Source organism: Rhinatrema bivittatum, chromosome 4, assembly GCF_901001135.1.
Source record: "Rhinatrema bivittatum chromosome 4, aRhiBiv1.1, whole genome shotgun sequence".
In the NCBI taxonomy this organism is placed as follows: Eukaryota; Metazoa; Chordata; class Amphibia; order Gymnophiona; family Rhinatrematidae; genus Rhinatrema; species Rhinatrema bivittatum.
In genome coordinates this window covers 428,658,622-428,684,127 of record NC_042618.1, presented here as the reverse complement: position 1 = coordinate 428,684,127, position 25,506 = coordinate 428,658,622, and the positions used below count along the sequence as shown (strand labels likewise).

The 25,506-nt window shown below is 42.9% G+C and overlaps 1 protein-coding gene across 1 annotated transcript in view; it reads right to left on the bottom strand.

The window, feature by feature from the left end:
- SSUH2 (ssu-2 homolog) overlaps nt 1–24,968 on the bottom strand; it is a 113,134-nt gene extending 88,166 nt beyond the window's left edge. Inside the window, exons 1-2 of the mRNA XM_029597527.1 lie at nt 24,720–24,968; nt 4,300–4,478 (exon numbers count right to left, since the gene is read on the bottom strand). Of these exons, the coding sequence (XP_029453387.1) occupies nt 4,300–4,478; nt 24,720–24,968 (428 nt within the window). The remainder of the gene's footprint in view (nt 1–4,299; nt 4,479–24,719) is intronic.
- Between the last annotated feature and the right edge of the window lie 538 nt (nt 24,969–25,506).

The following is a 25,506-nucleotide window of genomic DNA, read 5'->3' as shown; positions in this document are numbered from 1 at the left end:
GTTGTTTCAGCAGAGAGGCTTCAATGATTTTTGAAAAAAAGGGCAAAGAAGATATAGGGTGATAATTTGAGAAAGCAGAGAAGTCTAAAGTTTGCTTTTTTAAGTGATAGCGGCACTTGATCGGAAGATAGAGACAAATTAGTAATATTTGTCAGAAATGGTACTATTTCATCATGATAACATTTGAGAAGTGCCATGGTACAAGGGTCCAGAGAGTATGTGGTACAGTTAATAGAACTGATGATTTGAAATTTTTCTAACTGGGAGACAGTGGAAAAGCTGGACCACAAGAGTTCTGGAGAAGCAAGAGGAAAGAGATTTATTTATTTATTTATTTAGTGTTTTTCTAAACCGGCATTCGCGATAGGTATCACATTATGCCGGTTTACAAATAACACAGGGGTGTAAGATACAATAAGAACATTAACAGGTGCGGAACAAAAACATTGCAGTTACAATAAAACAGGGAAATACACAACTGGGAGCAGTGAAAAGTCAATAGGAAATTAACAGAAAGAACAGATTTACAAATTTATGGTATTTACTAAGTAATGGAGTTTCGCAATGAAATTGCTTATCATGTTAAGGTATGGTCTGAAATAGATAGAATCAGTACTAGGAAAAGAGGAGCTTAAACTCTGAATTTTAGGCCTGGATTCTCTAATACCACCAGGCTTTTTGAGTAGCGCGGGGCGGGGGGGGCGAAGCGGGGGAGCGAGCCTGCGAAAGCCAGCAGCAATAGCACCTCTGCGGTTCGATCGCTGCTGGTTTTTGCACCCAATAGCGCCATCATAAAAGGTGGCGCTATTGGGCGCGAAATTGGCAGTGAAAAGGGTTCTTACCTTCTCGCTGTCCGCAATGTCTTCGCGGCGTCTGGCCCGGTGCCACCCCGACTCCTCCTGTTCCGGTCTTGATGCTGTCCCGACTCCACCCCCATTGAGTGATCACAAGCGAAAAGGGACTTTTCGCGTGCGATCGCTTTGGAAAATGACCCCCTTAGATTGGAAATACAAAGCAAAAGAGTCAGCTAAATATTGGCCTGCTGAAGGTTTGAGGAGCATATGTATATTGAAAGAGGATGTAGTCAATGATTTTATAGTATAAAACAATTCACGAGAGTTGTTTAAGGAGACCATGATTCTATTGTTGAAATATTGAATTCAGCATTGAAGTCAATACAATATTCTAAAAGAAGTTGTTTGTAAGTTATGTAATTATCTTGGGACTTAAATTTCCTCCTGTGAGTTTCTGACTGATGGAGCAAATGCCTCTTTTCTTTGAATTGCTGAGAAAACCAAGGGACGAATTTAGCTCATTTTGGATGCCAAGATTTCAGTGGGGCCAGTGCGTCAGCTATTTCTAGAATAGAGTCATGCCACCCATTTACTCGAGTGTCTAGGTTATTGGAGGAAGCATTCAGCCTCGGGAGAAGTTTTTGTTTGAACAGAATGGAGTCAATGTGCCCGTGCTTGGAAACCAGTTGTTGACTAGGAGTGTCTGAATATTGGGAAGTAAGAAGAGAGAGAGTAGTTTTTATTACATAATGATCAGACCAGGGAACTGGTTGTATGTGAATGTTCTGTGATTGAAATGAAAAAAAATGAGATGAATTAATGAGTATGAGAGCCAATGTATGTCCGGCTCTGTGCATGAGGCCAGTGAGAATCTGTTCCCACCCACAGACCCCCATAATATCTAACAATAGTTCAGCAGTATTGGAGAGAGGAATAGAATCAATGTGGACATTGAAATCACCCAGCACAATAGTTATGGAGAGATAAGTGTTCTGTAAAAGAAGACTTTTTTTTTTATATTCTGCTTTTTGACACTTCAAAGCAGATTACATTCAGGTGATATGGATTAAAAGACCAGGAAGGCAATAAGCCAAGCAAACATTAACTTTTTTAAAAGTAAGTAACAATAATAATTCATAGGGGCAATATTATTAACCTGATGCGAAATGAAACAAAAACATGATTTTTGGATTATCAACAGTCCTCCCACTCGTCAGTAACTACGGGGGTGGAAGATATATGAATATCCAGGGGGGACAGCACTGTTTAAGCAATGGAGTGGCATATTCAGACAGCTAGGTTTCAGAGATACACGATAAGTCTGGTTGATGCTGGGTAATTAAATAAAAAATAATCAGAACTTTCTGGAAATAGATTGAGGGTCAATAGGCAAAATAGCAATTAAAGTTATTATTTGAGAAGGATGCAGTGGAATGAAAATGAATGCAGACCTGGTTGGAAGATGACAATGCTTTCTTATAGATGACAATGAACCGTATCAACCACATCCGATAACCACAGGAATCGGGTGCAGAATCGGAGGATCCGTGCTAGAAGACGTATTAAAGCTAGAACTCATGAGTGCATGAAGAGGTGCACAAAGGGACAAGCTCTTTTGTGTGTGTGTAACAAGCCCTCTGGTGTTTGCGGTCCTCAGAAATTCTCAGCGCCCCCCGGACGTTGGTCAACTGGGGGAGAAGGAACTCCCACTGAGCAGAGATGGGTGGGTGAGGCTGGCAAACAGGCAGTCCAGGTCCAGAGCAGAGCAGAGCAGCCGATAGGTGGAGATGGGGCTGAAGCAAGCAGGAATATGCTGAGGTGATACTGAGTCGGCAGGGGGCAGTATTAGGTATTTTTTTGAACATATAGTCCGCATTTGACACTGACACGTCTTCTAGGGCATTATATAAAGCATAGTTGTGGCCGTTGGCTTGACCATGGAGTGTGATAATGGTTATGTTCATCAACCATCTTTTTAATAAAGGCCAGGTCAGTGAGGCCAAGTACTGGCCTGGGCATGATATGAGAAGGAAGAGGGAGTGGGGGTCTATTCCCAGGATGGTTCCTGAGTGACATGTCTGCTATGAGTAAGGAGGGGGGGAGGCATTGCTCCGGGGAGGTGAATGGGTTGAAAATCTACACTTATGGTACGCAAAACAAAAACAACTCTAAACAGACTTTTTATTTATACTAACATTGGCTGATGCCTGCAGCTAAGGAACAAAAATGTTTAGTACACAGAAAAGAAAACAAAGGGATATTATTATTTTTTATATACTGACATTCAATCTCAGTATCACACCAGTTTACATTCAGGTACTGTAGGTATTTCTCTGTCTCCAGAGGGCTTACAATCTAAGTTTTTGTACTTGAGGCAATGGAGGGTAAAGTGACTTGCCCAAGGTCACAAGGAGCAACAGCAGGACTCGAACCCTGGTCTTCTGGTTCATAATCCATTGCTCTAACCACTAGGCTATTCCTCCTCTTATTCTTTTTAATGTTAGTAAAAAAAAAAATTAAAAAAAAAAAATATATATATATATATATATTTTTTTTTTTTACTAACACCACCCCACTCCACCTTCCCTTCCCCTAACTCTCCTGTCCCCCAGCCCCAAGTTAAACCCCCCCCTAAAAAATGTATCTTACCCCATTATGCCTGCCTTGTGCAGGCGTAAGTCGCGCATGCCGGCCAATAGCCGGCCCGCGATCCCGGGCACAGCAGATGGCCGCTGTGCCTGGAGGCTCCGGCCCCGCCCACACCCCGCCCCTTTTTTCAGACCCCAGGACTTACACGCGTCCCGGGGCTTTACATGCGCCGCCGGGCCTTTTGAAAGTGTGTAGGGCTTTGAAAATCTGCCCCTTTGGGTCTGAAAAATTGCATTGCCGCCACCTGCCAAAACATGACTGAACTTGTCAGTGCATTGTTCCTACTTCAAGACATGCTTGATCATGTTATGACAGTGAGGAGAAGGGCGAGGGAGGAGTCTATTCTCAGAGTGGGTCAAACTACAGAGCCCGGCATGCACCATTCCTGCGTAATAGTTCTGCTATCAGCAAGGAGAGGGAGTATCCGAGGAGATGAATGGGCTGAAATCCTACACTTATGCTATGCAAAACAAAAACAACTCTTAACATACTTCTTATTTACACTAAGATTGGCTGTATGCATTTCTTCTAAAAGGATTGTATTGCATTTCTGACCCTGATTGTGGTGAGAGCGAGAGGAATTGATGCAAAAAAAAAAAAAAAAAAAATTCAAAGGGTTGAAATTCTCTGCTTAGCAAAATAAATTAGCTGGTTCAGCCAGAGGCAAAAGCTTTCTTTCAGCACATTCTCTTTTGTTTAAAAACTACCTGCCTGAAGCTAAAAGACAAAAATGTTTTGCATGTAAAACATAAACAAGCAATTCTTATGTTTTTACTAACATGAACTATACATTCAAAAAAAGGCTGTTTACTGAGCATGTTCGGGTGATTTCATTAATTAAAACATAGCTGCTAACCATGCCCCATCTCTGTAAACAAACATAGCTACCGACTGAGCTATGACGCCTTTTATGGTGATGTCATCCAAGATGGCCACTCCCAGGGCACCTGCCACCATCTTGAAAAAATATTTCCCAGGGCCAAAAAGGAGCATGGTGTGGGAGGGGCTAGGATGAATATCAACAAAGGGGTGGGGCTACAGTGAAGAAAGGGGCACTGTCATAACATGATCAAGCATGTCTTGAAGTAGGAACAATGCACTGACAAGTTCAGTCATGTTTTGGCAGGTGGCGCCAATGCAGTTTTTCAGACCCTAAACTATCTGCCCCTTGTACCAGGGATGAATGCTGATTGGTTGAGGAGGGCCAGTGGGCATGGCTTAACCCAAAGGTGGACACTGATTGGCTGAGCTACCTGTCATTCACCTGTTAAAACAAAGTTTGACAACTAATGTACCCTATAACTACGTCTAGTGTTAAAGTATACGAGTTAGGAGAACAATAAGGGGTGAAAAGGGAGCAGAAACCAGGAGGTTACAGGAACATAGGAAATTTCCTCTAGTTAGCATGATTTGTTTATTCTAGGTGGAGTATAAATATTAAAAAAAAACAAAAAAACCAAATGTTTGCAGGCTACGAAGGGAGCAAAGCACAGGAACTTATACAACATGGGGGCACTTTGCCAGTATTTTAGTGCAGGTGTGTTGGAATTCCTTCTGAGTGATAGGTGCACAAACAGCTTCTGGGAGCTCTTGCTGTTACATCAGTATTAAATTCTGAAATTATCTAACTCTGAAATTGCCTAACAAATGACTGCTATTTTTGTGTGAATATTGTGAGTGCCCGCATTTCTTAGTCTCTTTTCTAGGATTCGGTTAATGAAGCATTTTATTTATTACCTAACAAATGAGCTGAGGGCGATTTACATAATAAGAATTTATAAGGTGAATACACGGCTGGGAGGGACAGTGGTGTTCACACTGCTGGAAAATGAATTCACAGGAAACTATTAAACAAGTCGCGTCTTGCCTTGACGCACCCTCTCCAGCTGCTGCCAGACCCATCCATCATCCCCGTTGCAAAAAACAATTACTGTCTACCCCATAAAGCAGTGCACCTACCCGGAGAAGGGGAACGTGCAACGAAAGAGCCCCATGTACGCTGGGAGATTCTGCTTACTTCATTAATGTCTGCTGAGGAATTGAAATTGCAGTCTCAGTGTAAGAGACTGAGTCTTATTATGTGTTAAAACTCTCACATACAGCCTAAGCAGTTAAAGATTTTTGCTGCTGCTGCTGCTGCTGCTGCTGCTACAGGTCAGATTTCCCTCTGTGAGTACTACTGGACCCAGAGGTATGAAGGAGAAGAACAGCAGCCAGTGCTGGGCACCATCTCACAGACCCATGCTGTCCCTTGATGTGGCACCCTCTGCAGTGTTTTTAAACCTCCCTCGCACTCAGAAAACGTTTGTGGTTACCCAGCAATTTAGCATCAGGTAAGCTCTGGGGGGATCAGGACAGCCATCCGTGGTGTCCCTGGTCATATATGTCATTAGTTTACTGCATCTCACGGGGTCTACTCATTTAAGCGTGGGCGTAAAATAAAACCTGTGCTACAATCTAATTCCAATTCTAGCGTGGGTTTTATGACATCAGCTCCTATGTTACTGTTATGCTGCCAAAAGAAGCAAATTTTAACCTTCTGCTGCCATCTCGTGGTCACCATACGGTATTGCATCTAATTTCTAATCCTGTTCACTGCAATCCCTTAATACAAGAATTGAAGTAAACTAAATATACCTGGGGTACATATTCAAAACATAGCTGTTTATCTAAGTTAGCTAAATAGACTTATTTGGTTAACTTAGAGTGGATATTCAGCAGCTAAATATCCCCGGCTAAATAGTTACTTAGCCAGATAAGTGTTACCCGGCTAAATTTAGACCTAATAACTTAGCTGGGTAACTTAACCGACCAAGGCTGAATATCGCTACTTAGCCAGATAACTTATTCAGCTAAGTTGCGCTGCCCCCTCCCATTACATCCATTGCCCGTCCCCGAGTTAGCTGGCTAACAGATACATTTTAAAAGGAGTGCACGTGCTCCCATAAACGCGTATATTGGGCACACAAGCAAAAATATACTTAAATTTATACCATGTGTGTGGGCAAGTACATGCATATGGGTGGAGCCTTTACACATGAGAGAGAGAGAGAGATAGAATCTGACACTGTAAGGTGGGCATTTTCAACTCAGGGTGGGTTTTTGGTGGGGTGGTGTTACAAGGATCTACAGACACTTGCGCCTTAGGCAGACCAATGTAACACCACCGGGCCCCCCCCCCCCCAAAACCCCACCCTAAATTGAAAGATCCCCACTTACAGTGGGAGATATATAGAGTGTCAGATTCTCTCTCTCTGTCTCTTAGGATCCCTCTGTCCCCAAATCTCCAGACCTGCGCCTCATCAGGACCAGTAGTAAAGTTCTGCAGGTAACATGGCATGCGTTGCCATGTTCAGGCTTGCAAATTTCAAGGGTTATGCGCGTAAATCTTGGCAAGACCCTGGAACGCCCATTCCCCACCACTTTTCTGTGGGTGTGTGAAAGAGCAAGTGGAAGCGCGTCTGTATTTGTGTAAGAGCAAATGTAAGAGTGTGTGTGTATATGTGAAAGAGCAAGTGTGAGATGTTGTTTATGTGATAGCAAGGGTGTGTTTGTGTGTGAATGAGCAAGTGTCAGAGCAAGTGTCTGTGAGAATGTATGAAAGAGCAAGTGTGAGAGAGTGTGTGTATGTGAAAGCATCTGCATGTATGTGAGCATTTGAGAACATTTGTATGTGTGTGAGCGCACATTGTGGGTGAAAGCACATGGATATGTGAGTGAGAGCATGTGTATGTGTGAGCATGTCTGTTAGAGATGTGCTTAGTTTTAAGTGTTCGGGTCGGGCTTCGGGTCGAGCGCTTTGTGGGAAAATTCGTTTTCCCACGGTTGTTTTTTGTTTTTCGGCAAAACGGATCGAAAAAAACCCCAACCCTTCAAATTTACTTAATTACAACACCCCCCCACCACCACCATCCCGATCCCCCCCTCAAGACTTACTAAAAGCCCTGGTGGTTCAGTGGGGTCCCGGGAGCAATCTCTCCCTCTCAGGCCGCCAGCTGCCACTAATCAAAATGGCGCCGGTGGCGCCATTTTCAAAGATGGTGCCGGCATCCATTGCTCCTACCATATGACAGGGGCTGACCAATGGCACCGGTAGCCCCTGTCACATAGTAAGAGCAAAGGGCCACCGGCGCCATTTTGATTCCTGGCAAGCTCAACGGCCTGAGAGTGGAAGATCGCTCCCGGGACCCCCAATGGATCACCAGGGCTTTCGGTAAGTCTTGGGGGCGATCGGGATGGTGGGGGGGTTGTAATTAAGTAAATTTGAAGGGTTGGCTTTGGTTTGGTTTTTTTTAAATAAATGTACCCCTCCCCCCTGCGCTAACCCAAAAAACGAATTTTTCCCGAAGTTCGGGGAAAATCCGTTTCGGGATTCAGGCCCTCCAACCCATGCTGAATTAGACAATTTTGTTGAAATTGTCCAGTTCAGCAAAAACGAATGCACATCTCTAGTGTCTATGTGTGTGAGCATGAATGAACATGTGTGTGTGAGAGAGAGAAAGAGAAAAGAAAAGAAAGTTCCCCTTTCCTGCCACTGCGCCCCCTCCCCCACTAATCCACAGAAATTTTAGGGTGATGGGACATCAAAAGTTCCCAGGTTTGAATTTTTTAATTCTTACCAGGTTTAATTATTGGGTACTATTTCATGTGTCTGCCATTTTGAAATATTTAATTGGTGTTTGGTAAATTTTAAAATTTTTATATGATATTTTAATTATTCAATGATATGCTATTCATCAGCTGTTTTGAAATATTTTTTTTTTTTACTAGTATGATTTTACTATTATTGTTTTATATTTTTTTATTTTGTTTTGAGGAATGGTATTTCTGTATTTCCATTTTTGCACTGCATATAGTGTGGCTTGTCGAGGTTTTCAATTCAGTTTTTGTCTATATGTTTCTGTTTATACTTTATGGTCTCTTTTTATTGTGTATTTGGTGAGGTCTGTCTGTGTTCTGCATATATGACTTGAGTTGAGGTACCCTGCTAGTGTAGTTTCTGTCTGAGGATCTATAACTGTTGCGTCCGGTCTTCAACAGTTTCGCCCCACTTGTTGCACCCCTATCTCGGCTCCTCCCGCTTACCTAGGCAAGATGGCTACCACAGTGTCGTCAAGCCGACCTCTCTGGCGTCCCCAGAACGGCTATGGTGTTGCCGTACGCCATTGTTCCTCCCAGGTACCTGGCTAGGGTGCGCGCGCGTGCAACCCACATCTAAGTACGCCCAGTGGCGCAAACCTTGAGGGCGTTCCCTCAGCTGATGTCATGCACTCCGGCTATATCTACTTCTCAAGATTGCTAGCTCGTCAAGGTGGCAAAGGCTCGAATGGTCACATACTGTTCCTGTCTGCGCTACCCTGCCACTTCCCTGCTGCCTGCAGGAAGCTCTCCTTCTGCCCTTTGGGGTTTTACTACTATCTTGGGTACCTGCTCCTCGGGGGCCCTCTGTTCTATTTTAAGGTGCCTTTCAGGGAACAGGTACTAGCTCCTCGAGGGCCTGCTCTCCCTGCCTCAGTACCTGTACCTACATCAACTATCTGGTGGAATCGCTTCCATAACAGCTAACACCGAGTGAGTACTCTAATCTCTCATCTGTCTCATCCACAGTAACTCCTTGCTGCGGAACCTCCTGACGTCATCTTGGAGAGAAGGGTTCCCTCTGCCGAGGTCCCTGAGACTACAAGTCACCACTGCCACTGGTGGCTATCTTCAAGCTGTGTAAATAAAGAGTTCAATCCCCGTGTTTTGTGTATAGAATCTAGCCCAGTGCTGTGGCTCCTCACAAGGCTCCTCCGCGTGGGATTGGTCATCGCCACAGCACCCAAGCATCCACTAAAACACACGTGATAACAACAATAACAGGCTGTTTTCTTCCATTTTCCTAATAGAGGGTGTATTGCTTTTTAGAGCTTAGTGTAATATTTGCAGTGTTGCGATTTCATAGTTATGGTTTTTACTGTTTTGAGTGCTGGCAGTTAGTGCTCTTTCTTAGTATGAGAGGGTTACTATATTGTAATTGTAATTCCCTTTACTCATGGCCTTCTGGGGACACAACCCATACCCAATGTGCATTCCAAGTGTTGTTTTGCTTTCTTTGCAGGATTTTCTGGATGGCGCCACAGCAGTGCATGTAAAACTAATATGCATGTTGTGACATTTTTATCTCAGAAAACTATACTTTGGGGGGGGGGGGGGAGTGCTGTGATACCCACCTGAAGACCTGGAAGATCAAGGACACTTAAGGGTTTGAGTGGGCATTCTGTTCCGGGTTCCCCTCCCATCTGCCCGAGCCAGCCTATGTATTTGAGGCTGTAGTAGTGCATAGCATCTGTGTGCTGCCGAAATCATGCACCAAAGGGGCGTGCCCCTTATGCCCAATGGGAAAGAAAAGGAAAATATGGACAGGAGTAAAAAAGAGAACATTAAATTAAGTTACCTGGCTGCTGTGCTGTCAAAACAGTGGTTGGGACTGAAACAACAGTAGCTGTGCTGTAGAAAGCAGTGTCTCAGGCTGCAGAAAGCAGTGGCAGCATGTTTTGTTTCTATGCTGTCAGCTGTTTGCAGACCCAATGCAGTTAGAGTGCCAGAAATCAACTGTCTATAAGAGGCGGAAGGATGGAGAGTCTGAGCAGGAGGTGTACTGTTTACTTTCATTTTGGCGGCAGCAGCCCTGTGAACTGGAGCTTGCATGCAGGAGGCAAGATCCAGCAACTGGTTCAGGAAAATCCCTTGCTGCAGAGAGGAAGTCAGGCCACATGCAGAAAGTAAGGAAGAGGGCTAATGATGTCGCATCCTTTGCTGGGTGGCAGGCTTTCCCATGATTAAAAATAAAGTGCATTAAAGCAAGCTAAAAGTGGAAGAATTACTTAAAGGAGGCACAGGGACCCTTAAAATAAAGTGCTGAATGTGATTTGGGTGCAAACAAATGTCAAGGTTTAAGTTTATTGAAAACTGTGACTCCGATCCACTGAATGGAAGGAATCTATTTCAGGATTTCACTGTGACTTCCCTGCAGAGATTCAAGCTTGGAAGTTTGCCAAGTAATTAGAAATTCCACAAGGTGTTCTCCACATGAGTAAAGGCAGGAAAGGAGCCAGTGGACGAATATATAAAATTCCTGCAGTGCTTCAGTTTAATTAAGGTTACTGAAAGTTATTTCAATGATTTAGACCAGTGGTTCTCACCATCGTGACACACCTAACAGACCACACTCACATGTGTGACACACTGCTCATTACAATTTACGGCAGAAATAAAAAATAAAGGTCCAGTATTATTTTTATTATTAAGAATGACACAAGGAAAAAATACATATTCTGTCTGAACAGAAATTGCATAAAAGGTAAACATTCCACACCAAAACAACACCAATTTCCAGCACTTAACAGTAACCACCTTACCTTAGAAAAGGCAACACTGAAAATATTGCACCAGGCCTTAAGACACCAATATATCTCCTATTAGGAAAATGGACCAAGTCAGGCTGCTATAGAGCCCTACCCAGAAACTACACACCAGCAGAGAACCTCATCTGAATCACATGTGCTGACCCTCACCTAACAAAGAATAAAGAGACCAAAACGCATAACTAGAAGCATGCAGACAAAAACGGAATTGGAAACCTCAACAAGCCAGAGTCTCTGTATGCAGTGAAACAAACGAGAAAAAAGAAACATCAGCAGTCCTTATAAAACAAATCAAGAAATATAAAATCAATAGCAGTAAAACTATACCAACAAAAAGAACAGATTTCAAAACAGCAGATGAATGGAATATCCAATAATTAAAAACTCATATAAAAAATTTCTAGATACCAATAAAATATTTCAAAATAGCAGACACAAAGACCCAGTAATGAAAAATAATAAGGATACAAAAAAATGTTTTGCTCTGCATACCTGGGAACGTTTGATATCCAGGTGCCCTGAGATTGTTTTGAATTAGCAGGAGGAGGAGTGGTTTGCTTGGAACTTTCTCCTCTCTCTCTCTCACTGGCTCACAATCGCTCACATATACACATGCTTTTTCTCTCTCACTTATATAGGCTCTTAATTACACATTTACACACATGCTGTCTATTTTTTCAGGCTTACACATACAGGCTTTCAATCACACACATACATGCTGTCCTTTTCTCTCACACATAGACTCTCATTCACATGCTTACAAACATGCTCTCTCTCTTTCTCTCATTTACACACAGGCTCTCAATCACATACTCACATGCTCCCTCACCTAAACCAGCTCTCAATCACACACATGCTCTCTCTTTCTCTCATTTACACACAGGCTCTCAATCACATACTCACATGCTCCCTCACCTAAACCAGCTCTCAATCACACACATACTCTCTTTCACATGTACAAGCTCTCAATCATTCACATACATGCTATCTCAATCTCAAACACACATGCTTGCTCATTCACTCACTCTCCCCCCTCCCCCGAACTAGTGGCAGCAGCAGCCTCCTCCACTTCTAACCCTAAAGGCAGCAGCAACCTACTTCATTTTCAGCTCTCGTGGAGCAAGGAGTCCCATCGGCCGTGGGTGTTGACGACGTTCTTCGTTTTTCTCCGAGCTGCACTGCTCATTCCTTGAGCTGCGCCTCTCTTTTCTTCGGGCCGACGCTGCCTGCACTAGCATGGTCTCTTCTTCCCACGCACGCACCCGCTGATCACCACTTCCTCTTCCAGGCCGTGGAAGGGGGCGGGAAGAAGTGAGCATGCCGGTGCCGCTGACTCCAGCTCTCCTGCTGCGTTCCGCCCGGGCTTTCAGCATTTTAAGCACGGGTGGAGGAACTATCTTGCTCGGGTAGGGGGAGCAGCTGGGTCAGCAGGGGACCGGGAAGTGTGGCCACACACCGGTAGAGAACCACTGATTTAGACAATACCAAAAATTATCATTCCTGCTGGCTATTGTAAGCAGCGGGAAAAGGAAAATTTTATGTAATTATAAATGTTAGCCCCGAGGACTCCTGAGCACTATTTTCTCAGACATCATAAGCAAAGGATGGGTATCCTAGGACAGAAAAAAGGGTCTGGCTGCAGTGGGTTGGGAAGAGGCAAAGCAGCAGCTGATGGAGGCAGGCTGGAGAAGGACAGCTGAGAAAGAAAGTAGCAGAGAAAAGAGAGAAAGAAAGCAGAGAGAAGGAAAAACAGCTGGAACAGGGACAGAGGCATAAGCATTGCTCCTGCCATTCCACGGGACCTGCTTTGGTGCTAAGGCACTACAAAAGAATATTTGGTTTATTGCATCAAAATACAAGGACCAGCTACAAAGATGTTGAACTAAGTATACATGCATCGCAGCTTACAGTCTAGCCAGACCAAATCACAGGACAGAGGTTCAAAAAAGAGTGTACATTTACATAGACAAAGAAAGACAGCTACACGTTCACTCTGAGAAGATGAGGTCGTTCAATAAAGACAAATACAAATAATTAGAGATGTGCAATCGTTTGCAATGAAATAGGAAATAAAGACGATATTTCCTATTTTGTTGCACTTCGGGAAGCATAAAACCAATAGGAAAACCACAAAATTTCATGTGGTTTTCTTAGCTTAGTGTGCACCTAAAAAAAAATAGCCACCAAAGGACGCAGCCATTTTATAACATATGTGCGTATATGCATGCATGATATAAAATAGGCTGTATTCACGCAAGTATGCACAATTTTAATGGACACATGCATGTGCATGCAAATGCCTCCTTTACCGTGTAAGTGCGGGATTTTAGTAGACACACAATCTGATGCAATTATCAGTTTCCCCAGTTTGTTCCCAGTTCGCCCAGGTAAAGGATAGGACTTCCTAACCTCCCTAGTTAATTAGCCTCCCTTTTATCCTGTTGTTCCGACCTTTAAAACTCCTCTGACTAGCCTAATTTTTTTTGTTTTACACGCAATCCAATACCTACCACCCACACTGGCTCTCAACATACTCGCACAGGCTCACACACCCACCCACAGGCTCACCCATACACTCTCAGGGCCTGGGCCTCTTCTTCAGCTACCAGTGGGATGGGGGTCCACTGGAGGTTGCTGGGTGTTCTCTCTCTCTTCCGTGACAGCAGGATGGGCTCCACGGCAATCTGCAGGGCCTCTTAATCTTCAGCCATCAGTAAGATGAGATCCGCTGGTGGCCCCTAGATCCTCTCTCTGCAATGATGGTTGCCTGCTGGATCATGGGGTGCATGGCAGCAGGAGTTGCGTTTAACCAAACGTCATCTCCTGCTGCCACTGGGCTGGTCTCACGATAACAGCTGCGAGACTGGCCTCATGGCAGCAGGAAGACGTTTGGTTTAAACGCCACTCCTGATGCAAGTGCAGGGGTTGTGGGGTGTGTATTGCCAAGACCTGTAGGACACTTATGAGGCTTAGTAGGGCTGTGTGCGTTAATCAGCAGTGGTAATGGCGGTGGTCAGTGTCTCCACTCATCTGCTATTCAGTGCCTGCTGCGCTGCTGCTGACGTGCCACTAAAAATGTCCTTGCATGCCATGGGTTGCCAACCCCTGTACTAGAGCCTCCTTTCTACTGAAAGAGGCTTGCCCCTGTGCATGGAAACCTTGGAGGTATTTACATTTCTCTATCATTTATCCCATATCCAACTTGTCCTCTATAGTGTATGTGTTTAGATCTGTCCCAATATACCCTCTGGACTGGTGGTTTATATCATTTTCAAGGTGTGGATTTCAGAATTGTACACAATATTCCAAATGAAGTCTCACCAGAGACCTAAACAGGGGCAATATCACCTCCCTTCTTCTGCTGACTATTCTTCTCCCTACGCAGTCAAGCATCTTTCTGGCTTTTGCCAGAAACCTGCTGAGGAAAACTGAATAGAACTGAGAGGGGAAGCAGAGTTTGGAGGTGAGTACTGGTAGATGTGGGCATTGCAGGATCTGCTGGATGGAAGGATCGCTGCCTCCTGACTCAGAGTTGCCAACTCTGAGTCAGGCTTTTTATACTTTCCTGATAATTTGCCAGCTTCGCCCCTCCTGCCTGCATCCTCTGGGATGGGAGAGAGGGGCAGGGCATTACATTCCCTTGTGAATGTGCTGCCCTGGTGCTGCTGGCGGGATGCCCTGGTGAAACCTCTTGTGCCATGGAGGATGGACGAGCCGAGGACACTGACGGTGAGTAGAAGAGATGCCCTCTCACTTTTCATTTGTAACTAGAGTGTTGCACTGAAGTAAGCCATGAAGAAAAGTGTAAATTATTTCATGATGTAATTTGCATTGGACAATTGGACTGGAAGCTGCAGAATGTAAGAATGTACAAATTTTCACTCGCTGTCTACGCAGATTCTGTCACTGTTTTTGTAATGATCATCATCAGCCAGGTACTAAATGTCTGCTTTTAGTTAGGAATGAAAGTGTCAGTTTATGTTTCTTTCTTCCTTTGTGTTTTCTTGGGAATTTGGTCTGGGTGGCGGTAATGAGGCTCGATGACAGTGTGCCAGCAGTGAGACGGGGACCACAGGGTAGTGCTACACTCAGGGCATCTGGTGCATGCAGAAGTATAAAGCAGAGGACAAGAGATCACCTTCATTCCAGAAAGAATCTCTAAGGAATCCATAAGGAAAATATTTAGTCTTACCTGATCCCTGTTTCCAATGATTCAGGTGGCTCTGCCAGCCCTCTGATAATAAATAAGAATAAAAAAATGTGGGTGCAGGGAGAGTGATGTGCACACAGGGGGAGTGCAAATGTGAGCACAGAACGATGGATGTGGGCACAGGAAAGTGAAAGCAGCGAGAGAGTGATGTGCCCACAGGGCGACTGGCAGATGTGGGTATCAGGAGCATGAAGAGAACAGCAAGAGTCAGGGAGAGTGACATGGGCACAGGAGAGAGTGATGTGCACCATGAGAGTGAAGAGAGCAGCAGAGAGAGTGATGTGCACACAGAGAGAGTGACGGATGTGGGCACAGGAGAGTGAGAAGTGCAGTGAGAGAAAGACAACATTGGAGAGAGAGTGTCTGATTACAGGTGGAAGAGAAAGCATGTGATTTCATGTGGAAGGGAGAGAGCATGCGACTGCATGTGGGAGGGAGGGAGAGCATGTGTGTGTGATTGCGTGTGGGAAAGAGAGCATGTGTGTGATTGTATGCAAGAGAGAGTGTGTGTGCAATTGCATGTGAGACTGAAAGAGTGTGTGTTTGATTGCAAGCAGGAGAAAAAGAGCATGTGTGTGTATTTGTATGTAGGAGAGAAAGAGAGCGTGTGTGTGTATGATTGCACACGGGACAGAGAGAGTGTATGCATGATTGCATATGGAAGAGAGTGAGCATTTGTGTGACTGGGAGAAAGAGAGTCTATGTGTGTGATTTCATGCAGGAGAGAGAGAGAAAGATCGAGTGTTTGTATGTGAGAGAGAGAAAGAAGAAAGCTTGTGTGCCCCTCCTTCACCCCAACTAATTTATGACAATCTCAGGGTGATTGGAAATCAAAAGTTATCAGGTATGGAGTACAGTTTTTTTAATCCTTATAAGTTTTAATTATTGGATGTTGTTTGATGTTTTGCTGTTTTGAAATATTTTATTGGTATTTGGAAAATTTTTAAAAATTGGGGTATGAGTTTTAAATTATTTGATGTTATTCTATTTGTCAGCTGTTGTAAATATTCTTTTTATTAGTCTGGTTTTTATGTTTGATATTTTATATTTCTTAATTGTGTTGTTTAATGTTTTATGAGGCAGTTTCTGCACTGCATTCACAGTTTGGCTTGTTGCAGTTTCCAGGTCAGTTTTTGTCTGCATGTTTCTTTTTTATGGTCACTTTATTTAGGTTTTTTATTTAGTGAGGTTCTGCATATATGACTGAGGTGTGTAGCTAGTGTGTAGTTTCCGTGTCGGGATCTATCGCAGCCTGGCCTGTTCTATTTTCCTAATAGGGGTTGTATTAGCGACGAACAGGAAGGGAGTGAGGGACATTTTTCTCTTCTCCTTTTATAATTTTGTCTTTATGTGGGGAAAAAGAACTTAGATTACCAGAATATTAATTTTTTTTTCGAAACTACAATAGAATAAGTAGGGATGTCGTTTACTAGGGATGTGAATCGTGTGATCGATCGTCTTAACGATCGATTTTGGCTGGGGGGGGGAGGGAAATCTGATAGTCATGGGTTTTGTTTTGTTTTTTTAAATCGTTAAAAATCGTAAATCGGGGGAGGGCGGGAAAACCGGCACACCAAAACAACCCTAAAACCCACCCCGACACTTTAAAACAAATCCCCCACCCTCCCAAACCCCCCCCCCCAAATGTTTTAAATTACCTGGGGTCCAGTGGGGGGCTCCTGGCGCGGGAGGGGGCGAGGGCGGGAAAACCGGCACACCAAATCAACCCTAAACCCCCCCCCCCCCCAAAATGTTTTAAATTACCTGGGGTCCAGTGGGGGTGTCCCGGCACGATCTCCCGCTCTCGGGCCATGGCTGCGTTAATAGAAATGGCGCCGGTGGCCCTTTGCCCTTACCATATGACAGGCAAAGGTAGCGCCGGCGCCATTTTGGTTCCTGTCACCCGACGTCACGAGTGCAGGAGATCGCTCCCGGACCCCCGCTGGACCCCCAGGGACTTTTGGCCAGCTTGGGGGGGCCTCCTGACCCCCCACAAGACTTGCCAAAAGTCCAGGTTAAAAGAGAGTATTTTTCTAAATGTATTGTTTTGGTACCCTCTTGACCAAGAGAATTATTTCATATAGTAAATTCTTTAGTTAAAATGCCAACCAGTAGCAAACTGGAGCCTTCGGTAATAGAATGTGAATGTTTTGCAGTATTTTTTTAGGGATAAAATTGTCATCTGATGGAGGGCCTAGAAGTTAAGCCCTACAGTCCTTTGTAGGTCAGGTAAGGGCTAATTTATTTATTTTTATTTATTTTTAGATTTTTATATACCGGTGTTCCTATATGAAATAAAGATCACATCGGTTTACATTGAAACAGAACATGAAAATTGCCAAAAGGCATTACATAGAACAAGGTTATGAAACTTGGAACAGTGTACATAAGTTCAAAATTTAACAATAACGTTGTAACATTGATGACCAAAAGATAAAGGAGAAAAAAAAAAAAAAAAAAGACAAACAATTAAGTTGACAGGTCTTATTGAGCATAAAAATTATAACGTATAAGTGAGAAAGTCTCAAGTGTCCTGCAGCAAGAGATTAGATACCGAAGTAGGTAGTGGTATGGAAAATGGGGGTTTGTGAAGAAGATATGTTCTTGCTGGTTGGAGGGGAAAAAATGATGATCATGGTCCTGGAAAAGCTTGGCTAAAGAGCCAGGTTTTAAGTTTTTTTTTGAATGAAGAGTGGCAGAACTCTTTATTTAATTTAATTTATTTAATTTATTTAATTTATTTAATTTATGGAGTGATTTTAACCTCCCATCTGATTCAAAGATTTGTTCCATCACAGGGCAGTTGAAAGATAATTTTTGTGTCTTGAATCAACGTTCAATGGCCTTGATGAAAGTGCTGCAGTTAGGAGATTTTGTCAAAGATGAGGTTTATGCCTATTTAATCCAAGAGATATTACCATCTAAGCTAAAATCAACCACAGTGCGTCCTATTTTGAAAAAAACAAATCTGAATTCATCCAGCTTGAATAATTATTGACGAGTCTCCTCCCTTTTGTTTTTGACCAAGGTGACTGAGAACGTAGTATTGGAAGAGTTACAGGAATTTCTTTTATTTAATGGTATATTACATTATTCCCAATTTGGTTTCAAACACAACATGGTAGGGAAACCCTTCTTATTTCTATGTTTGACAGGGTTTTGATTCTGGGGTCCAATATCTATTGGTTTTTTAGATCTATCATTGGAGTTTAACACCTTAGATCATCAGATCTTGCTGAATAGACTTGAGGCCATTGGTATTTCATTGACTGTTTTATCATGGTTTTCTTCATTTTTGACAACCTATTTCTATAAGGTTATTCTAAGCGATGCCAGCTCAAGCGCAGTCCCTTTGTCCACATGGGGTTGCGCAAGGGTCTGTGCTTTCTCTTTTGCTATTTAGAATTTACTTGTGTGAGCTGTTGTCACATCTTTTGATTTTGCCTTGAATTCGCTTTCTAGGTGTGTGTTGGTAATTCATAGCTGGCTCTCCAATAGCAAACTATTTCTGAATGTGAACAAAACAGAGATGTTGTTTCTTTTTTGCTGCAAAACAATGAATGCTCCCTCTGTGTGTTCTTGATGGGGTTTCAATTTCTATTAAATCAGAAGCTAAGGACGTAGGGATTGTGGTAGATTCTGCCCTGTCCCTTCGATCTCATGTCCAATCTTTGATTCAGAGTTTGTTTTTCAAGCTTCGGCTTCTACAGTCCTTAAAACAGGTCTTACAGTTTGCAGATCTTCATTTAGTGACTCAGAGATTAATTTACTCTTCATTAGATTATTGCAGTTCTGTATTTCTGGGCCTTCCCATGTCTACTGTGAAAGCATTACAATTAATTCAAAATTCAGGGCATATGACAGGAGTCTAGAAAATCATGAAAGGACTTGAACAAGTTAATGTAAATCAGTTATTTACTCTCTCAGATAATAGAAGGACCAGGGGGCACTTCATGAAGTTAGCAAGTAGCTCATTTAAAACAAATTGAAGAAAATTCTTTTTCACTCAGTGCATAGTTAAGCTATAGAATTCATTGCCAGAGGATGTGCTTACAGCAGCTACTGTAACTGGGTTTAAAAAAGATTTGGATAAATTCCTAGAGGAATAATCCATAAACTGCTATTATGGTAATTAATAAGCAAAAGAAGCGTGAGATTTATTTAATGTTTAGGTACTTGCGACTTGAATTGGACACTGTGGGAAACAGGATACTGGGCTTGATGGACCCTTGGTGTGAGCCACTATGGCATTTCTTATGTTCTGAATGCTCCTTGTGTGACCATATTTTTCCTGTATTGGTTAACCTTCATTGGTTACCAATATACTGGCACATTAGGTATAAAATTCTGGTTTTAATATTTAAAGCTATTCCTCACTGTTTTTCTGAAAAAAATGGTACATTGACTCCCCCCGAAATCTACAGTCATCCATGAAATATCTATTGGAGGCACTGTCACACAGGGCAATAAAATTAAAGGAATCATGGGAACTCATCTTTTGGTTGGCAGGGCCGAGTCTCTGACATGAACTCCCTGAATTCCTAAAAAGAGAAGACGACTTATTGAGGTTTAGGAAACAATTGAAAACATCTTTTCTTTTTAGCTTTTGCTTGTTAGTAGTTTATTGTTGGAGCCTACAGGTTGGGAGGCTGGGTTGGTTGTTATGGGCCTTGGATTAGATGAGTGCTGTATTAGGCAAGACTTTTTATATTGCTTGTGTGTCTTTTGTGTATACATGGAAATGACATTTTATATGAATATGACATTATATATGTTTATTTGTTCCCTGCTGAGATTTGTGGATCAGCAGGTTATACATTTGATACATAAATAAATATCAGTTTTTATCATATTTTTAGAAATAAATAACTCTTGAATATTTTAATTGAAAATTAATGTCAAAATGAATATTCAGAGTTGTATGAAAGGAATCTGGCAAATCAGTGTGCAGAACGGCTTGTGGCAATCAAGGACCAGAGCTGTCTACCCCTGATTTAAATCTTGGCACACCATGGGATGAGGGTGAAAGAGGTTAGACTCAGGACTAATCTAAGAAAATATTTTGTTAAAGAAAGGGTAGTGGAAGCATGGAACAGTCTCCCCGTGGAGGAGGTGGAGACAAGGACAGTATCTGAATTGAAAAGGGCATAGGACAAGCACAGAGGATCACTGAGGGAGTAGTAAGGATTATAAAGCAGTATAGTTGGAGTGGATGGTTGTAATGGTCTTTTTCTGCTGTCACTTTTCTGTGTTTCAGACCAAACCAGGATCCTCCCATCTTTCCTCTTCTCCCTCAATCACCTGTTCCTGCCAGAAGGGGTTAGTATTTAGAAGAGGAGAGGTGCCAATTATCCCACAGTGACCCTATTTTGCTAATTTAGGACCTGATTTATTAAGACTTTTCTCCCATTCTGTGTCTATGGAAAAAAAGCTTAGTTTAGTTTATCGGGTCCCTAGAGCTTTGTCACCAGGTGATTTTAATTTAATTCTGTTTCTGTAACTCTTGTTATGGCACAGCAGGATGATGATGCACATGTAACCCTGACTAGGGTCACCAAGTAGTGTGCTAGAGGTTCTGGGGGGATCCAGCTCTCCAGGGCAAGTGAGGAAAGTGTTTTAGAGTGTTCCTACTCTCTTAGAGACCAGTTAGAGAACAGACAGCTCTGCTAGTGCGGAGCTTATGCAAACTGCAGGGCTGAGTGCTTTGCAATTCTCCTTCCTATTTAGGGGAGGGAAGTAGAGAGAGATGCAAGAGTTTGGTGCTATAAAGGATAAGTAATGTAGGAGGTGCATTCCCTCCATGGGGAATGGGTAGGGGTTATTGAGAATCTATATAAGACGCCCCAGGCATCTGTTGGTTATTGTCTTGTGAGGCCCTGAGAAGAGACAGGGCTTGTGAGGCATCCAAGCTGAGGAAAAGTTATGGCCTACCAGAAGGAGAACCCCCTATTAAGGAAAGGGATAAAATCCTTGACTGGGAAAGCTCCAATACTATTGAACTTTATGTTGCCCCGAAGGCCTTGGGGCTGAAGTGCTGAGTAAGTAGGATTCATTCTGCTCAGAGAAGAGTTAAAAATTACTGGATCTATTGTATTTCCTATTGGACTGTACCCAGCTATTCTATTCAAGATTTTACTATTTTTCTCTGCTCTCTGTCATTTCGATTCACAAATAAAATTCATTTTGGAACCATCACCGGTGTGGCTATTAGTTAGTCTTCCCCTGGGCCTCCCAGATTCAGTCTAGTCCCCACTGGCAATCCCTGGAGGACTTTAACTGTTCCGGGGCTGCAGCAGTGTAACTCACCATCCCTGCAGGACCTAAAGGTGACACTAAGGAAAAGGGGGTTACATACAGAATGGGGACAGCAGACAGTAGCAGAAACAGGACCAGACAAGCTCCTTGTTGACCTAACCAGGGTTAGTCTAGCAATGTTCTCTCAACCTAGCTTGATGGACTCTCTACCTGGGTGACATCAAGCTAGGTCGAGAGAATATTGGTAGCTTGAATTGTAGGATGTGTGGGATGTGCAGGCCCAGCATTAAATAAATGTTTGCATTTTTTAATTTCTACCCTCCCTGCATTTGGCGAGGCCTCCATTGGTAGCTTGAATTCATTGTAGGATGGGTATACAAATCTCATCATTGTGTGAGTTTCTTCACTCCAAAGGACATCAAATCTCCACAAGAGTGTACAGTTCTGTTCGTACATCTCACTCTGCATATAAAAGTAGCCCCTAACCCCTACAGTACTACCTAATTCTCACCTCGAGTTACTAGGTGGGCCTCCTATAGTAGTATAAATAGCTGCTTACTATAGTGCGCTCTCTCTCTCTCCCCCTTTCCCCCCCCCCCCCCCCCATCCCAGGCCCTTCCCCCACTCTCCTCCCACATCTCAGGCCCTTCCCCAGCCTAAAAATTCCCAAAATGGAATTTGCGAAAAAATTGCAAATTGCGTTATGGGCATAACGCATGATATTGCACAGCTTAACGCAATTGAAAAAGGTGTAGTTATTTTTGGTGTTAAAACTGTGCGATATCACTCTAGTGTGCATTATATCATGTATATCACTGTGATTGTGCATTATCGCAGCAATATAACATGATATATGCGATATTTTGCATGACCCCTCCATGATACCCTCCATGATACCAGAAATCCTGTCTACCCCACTATCGCAGCAATATAACATGATATATGCGATATTTTGCATGACCCCTCCATGATACCCTCCATGATACCAGAAATCCTGCCCCTGTCTCCTCCCCAATCCCTCCCCTTTTAAATATTTGCATCGCACCATGTGTTATGGTGCTTAACGCATGCGAAAACGCCATAATGCAATTTGGTAAATGACCCTGTAAGTATCTAGCTAATTTAGTGGGGATATTCAGTAGTGCAGTCGTGCCACTGAATAGACCCAGATAAGTTTAAAGTTAGCTAGATAAGTTAACCGGATAAGTTTGAATATTGCTACTTATCCAGCTAATAGGGTCATTCATCAAATTGTGTTAGGGCCTTATGGCATGATAATAGGCTCTAGTGCGCGTTATATCATGTATATCACTGTGATAGTGCACTATCGCAGCAATTTAACATGATATATGCGATATTTTGCATGACCCCTCCCCTCTTACAACAACCTACTTTGCATGTGATTTGCATGCATGACTAAATGCAAATGCATGCAAAGAAGGTCATTACTAGGCAATCTGATGCAAATATTTTATTGTGGCCAACTGAGGTGATCAGCCACAATAAAATTACAATACCTTCTTGTTTAGAATTAAATGTGTGGTGGGAGGCCTGTGATCCTAACATAGGTCCTGAGGCTCCTGTCGCACATTTAAAGCGACAAGAAAAAAAACCCACAGCGACATGGGGAGGTTGAGCAGGAGTTATTGCTGATCCGTTTCAACCTGGGGCTGCTGTTCGAGGTGGCCCCGACTCCCCCAAAATAAAAATAAAATTTATAGTATGCACATGGCTGCAGCACTCCTCTCCTGGCCTCCCTGATACCCAAGCCCCCCTCCAGAGACCCCCTTAGCTTATCATGGATCCTGCATCAAGGATGGATGCACCCTCGCACCCTTCCCAGTTGGCACCATTTTGCAAAATGGCGCCGACCTCACCTTGCCCCAGCCATGTGACTGGGGTAAGGTCCAGAGATCCGAGTCCAGTGCAAATAGTGCTTTACCCAAGTAAAAAAGCTTTTTGAAAACTGCCCACCCTAAAAGCGTGTACCACTATGCACAGTTAAAAGGGAAATCATGCTTATATGTTCAAATACATGTTTTTACAGGATTATTCTAATGGAAGAGCAAACGCAGCCTACCATACAAAAACAGCACTAACACCCAGCATTCAAACAGCAACAACCCTATGTATGAAAAGGCATCAATGAAAATATTATCCAAGCCCTAGAACAGCATTACTATTCTTCACACAGGGAAAATGGCTTAGTGATTAGAGCAATGTGCAGGTTTTAAATCGATTTTTATCAGTACATCCAAAAACTTATTGCTGAGAAAAACACAAGGTACAAACAACCATATCTTGTACCCACTCAGTCAACAACTGAAGCGGAGAAGTAAAAAAAATACCCCCAAAAATATAACAATATACATTATACAAACAAAAATATAAGCTCACAATAGCAAAACTTGCCTTCCTTTACTATTGCGTGTCAATCTCCATGAAACAAGGTAGCTTCTGGCTGATAAAAATCAAGGGAGCCCCATCAGAGAATAAATTTGGAAAATTGAGACGGATCATGAAAAAAATACTTTACACCCCAAATTTTTAGCACACATTTACAAGGGAAATTTAACCAGTGTAACTTGTAGCACAGCAGGTCTCATTAACAAAAATGTGCTCCACTTGGAGTGTGAACCTTTTGCTACATCTGGATACATAAATTCATTTAAATTATAAAAGGAAACTCTTAATTTACGAAGAAAAGCTTAAACATATCATCTGTATCTGATTCTATTACCGGAGTTATTATGAGAGCAGCAGGGGTCACGTCTGTGTAGATTTTTCCAAAAAAGGAGATTAAGTTCAATACCTCAATAAAAGCTTGATCAATATGATCAGCAGCTATAGGCTCTTTTTTAAAGGGGGAACAGATAGTATGCCCCAGCCCTGGCACCTGTGGGGAGGTACAGATGTTTCAGGAACCTGCAATACTTCTATAAGATATTTCCTCAACATCTCCAAAGGGGATACAAACTTCTTCCTTGGAAAATTTATGTCTAATACTCCTATGCTGTATGGAATTCTCGAGAAGCTCCATCGTATTCTGTAGCCACGAATAACCTTTTTATTTAGAAGAAACTGAATCTTGAATAGTCTCCATACTATATTTCACAATCACAACTTGCCGTGCAACTATTACATTTTAAAAACTCAGAAGAAAAAATCTTACTATTTGGTGACAAACTGTCCAAGCTGCAAGGAAAGTTTAGCTATTGCCTCCCATATAACCTTTAATGTGATCTCAGCAGGTTTAATGAAGACATACCCTGAAGCCACTGCTGGCTGTAACTGCTTCTGAGTAGTAATAGCAGTAAAAGACATTCCCAATGGAATGAATGAATCCTCACGACCCCTCATGATGGTAGAGGTCTCCTGATTTTCCTCCACACAATGGACACTCACCTGAACTGGATCAGGACTCTGATCCAACAGACATACCAGCACCACCATCTCTTGTTGACTGGTGACATGATCATCCCATGCCAGGGTTAGAACCACTCCTTCCAGCTCCAGCACTTGCAGCTCCAGCTGCAAAAGAGCCTCACGCATCTCCAGAAAGAATGAAACTTCAAAGCCAGGGAGTGCCAGCAGGGACCCCCCCACTGCAGCTGGAATCTCCAGCAATGTCATCCCAGAGCAATGTTCATCCATGGGGCCTATCATCAGTGCAGGTACTTCAGGGAATGTACAAACCTTCCCTTTCCTTTTCCCCATGGAATACTAGGAAAATTATTTTGAAAAACCAAAGTTTTAAGTAGTCCAGACCGGAAACAAGATGGCCACCAGCAGGAAGTGTGGGCCAAGGAACTGCAAGGACTGACTGGCTGGTCCCCAAAGCCTAGAGAGGTCCTGCTGGTGGGAGGGAAGAACTACCTATCAAGATCTCATAACTCTTCCTTGTGATCTCTATTCATCAGGCAAACCACTGTTATCTGTGCCCTTCTCCTTCATATCCAGCTCCCAACACCACGCTTTCCACCTTGCTGCACTGTGTGCCTGAAATAGACTTCTTGAGTAGGCGTGTCCTGCCTCCTGCCTGGCCATATTCAAATCATGCCTAAAAGCCCACCTTGTTGAGACTGCTTTTAAATTTGAATTTGAATGAATTTATTAATCGCCTTGCACTGAAAAGCTGAAGCAATGTACAAGATAAAACATACATAAAATAATTATTTTCATAAATGAAATA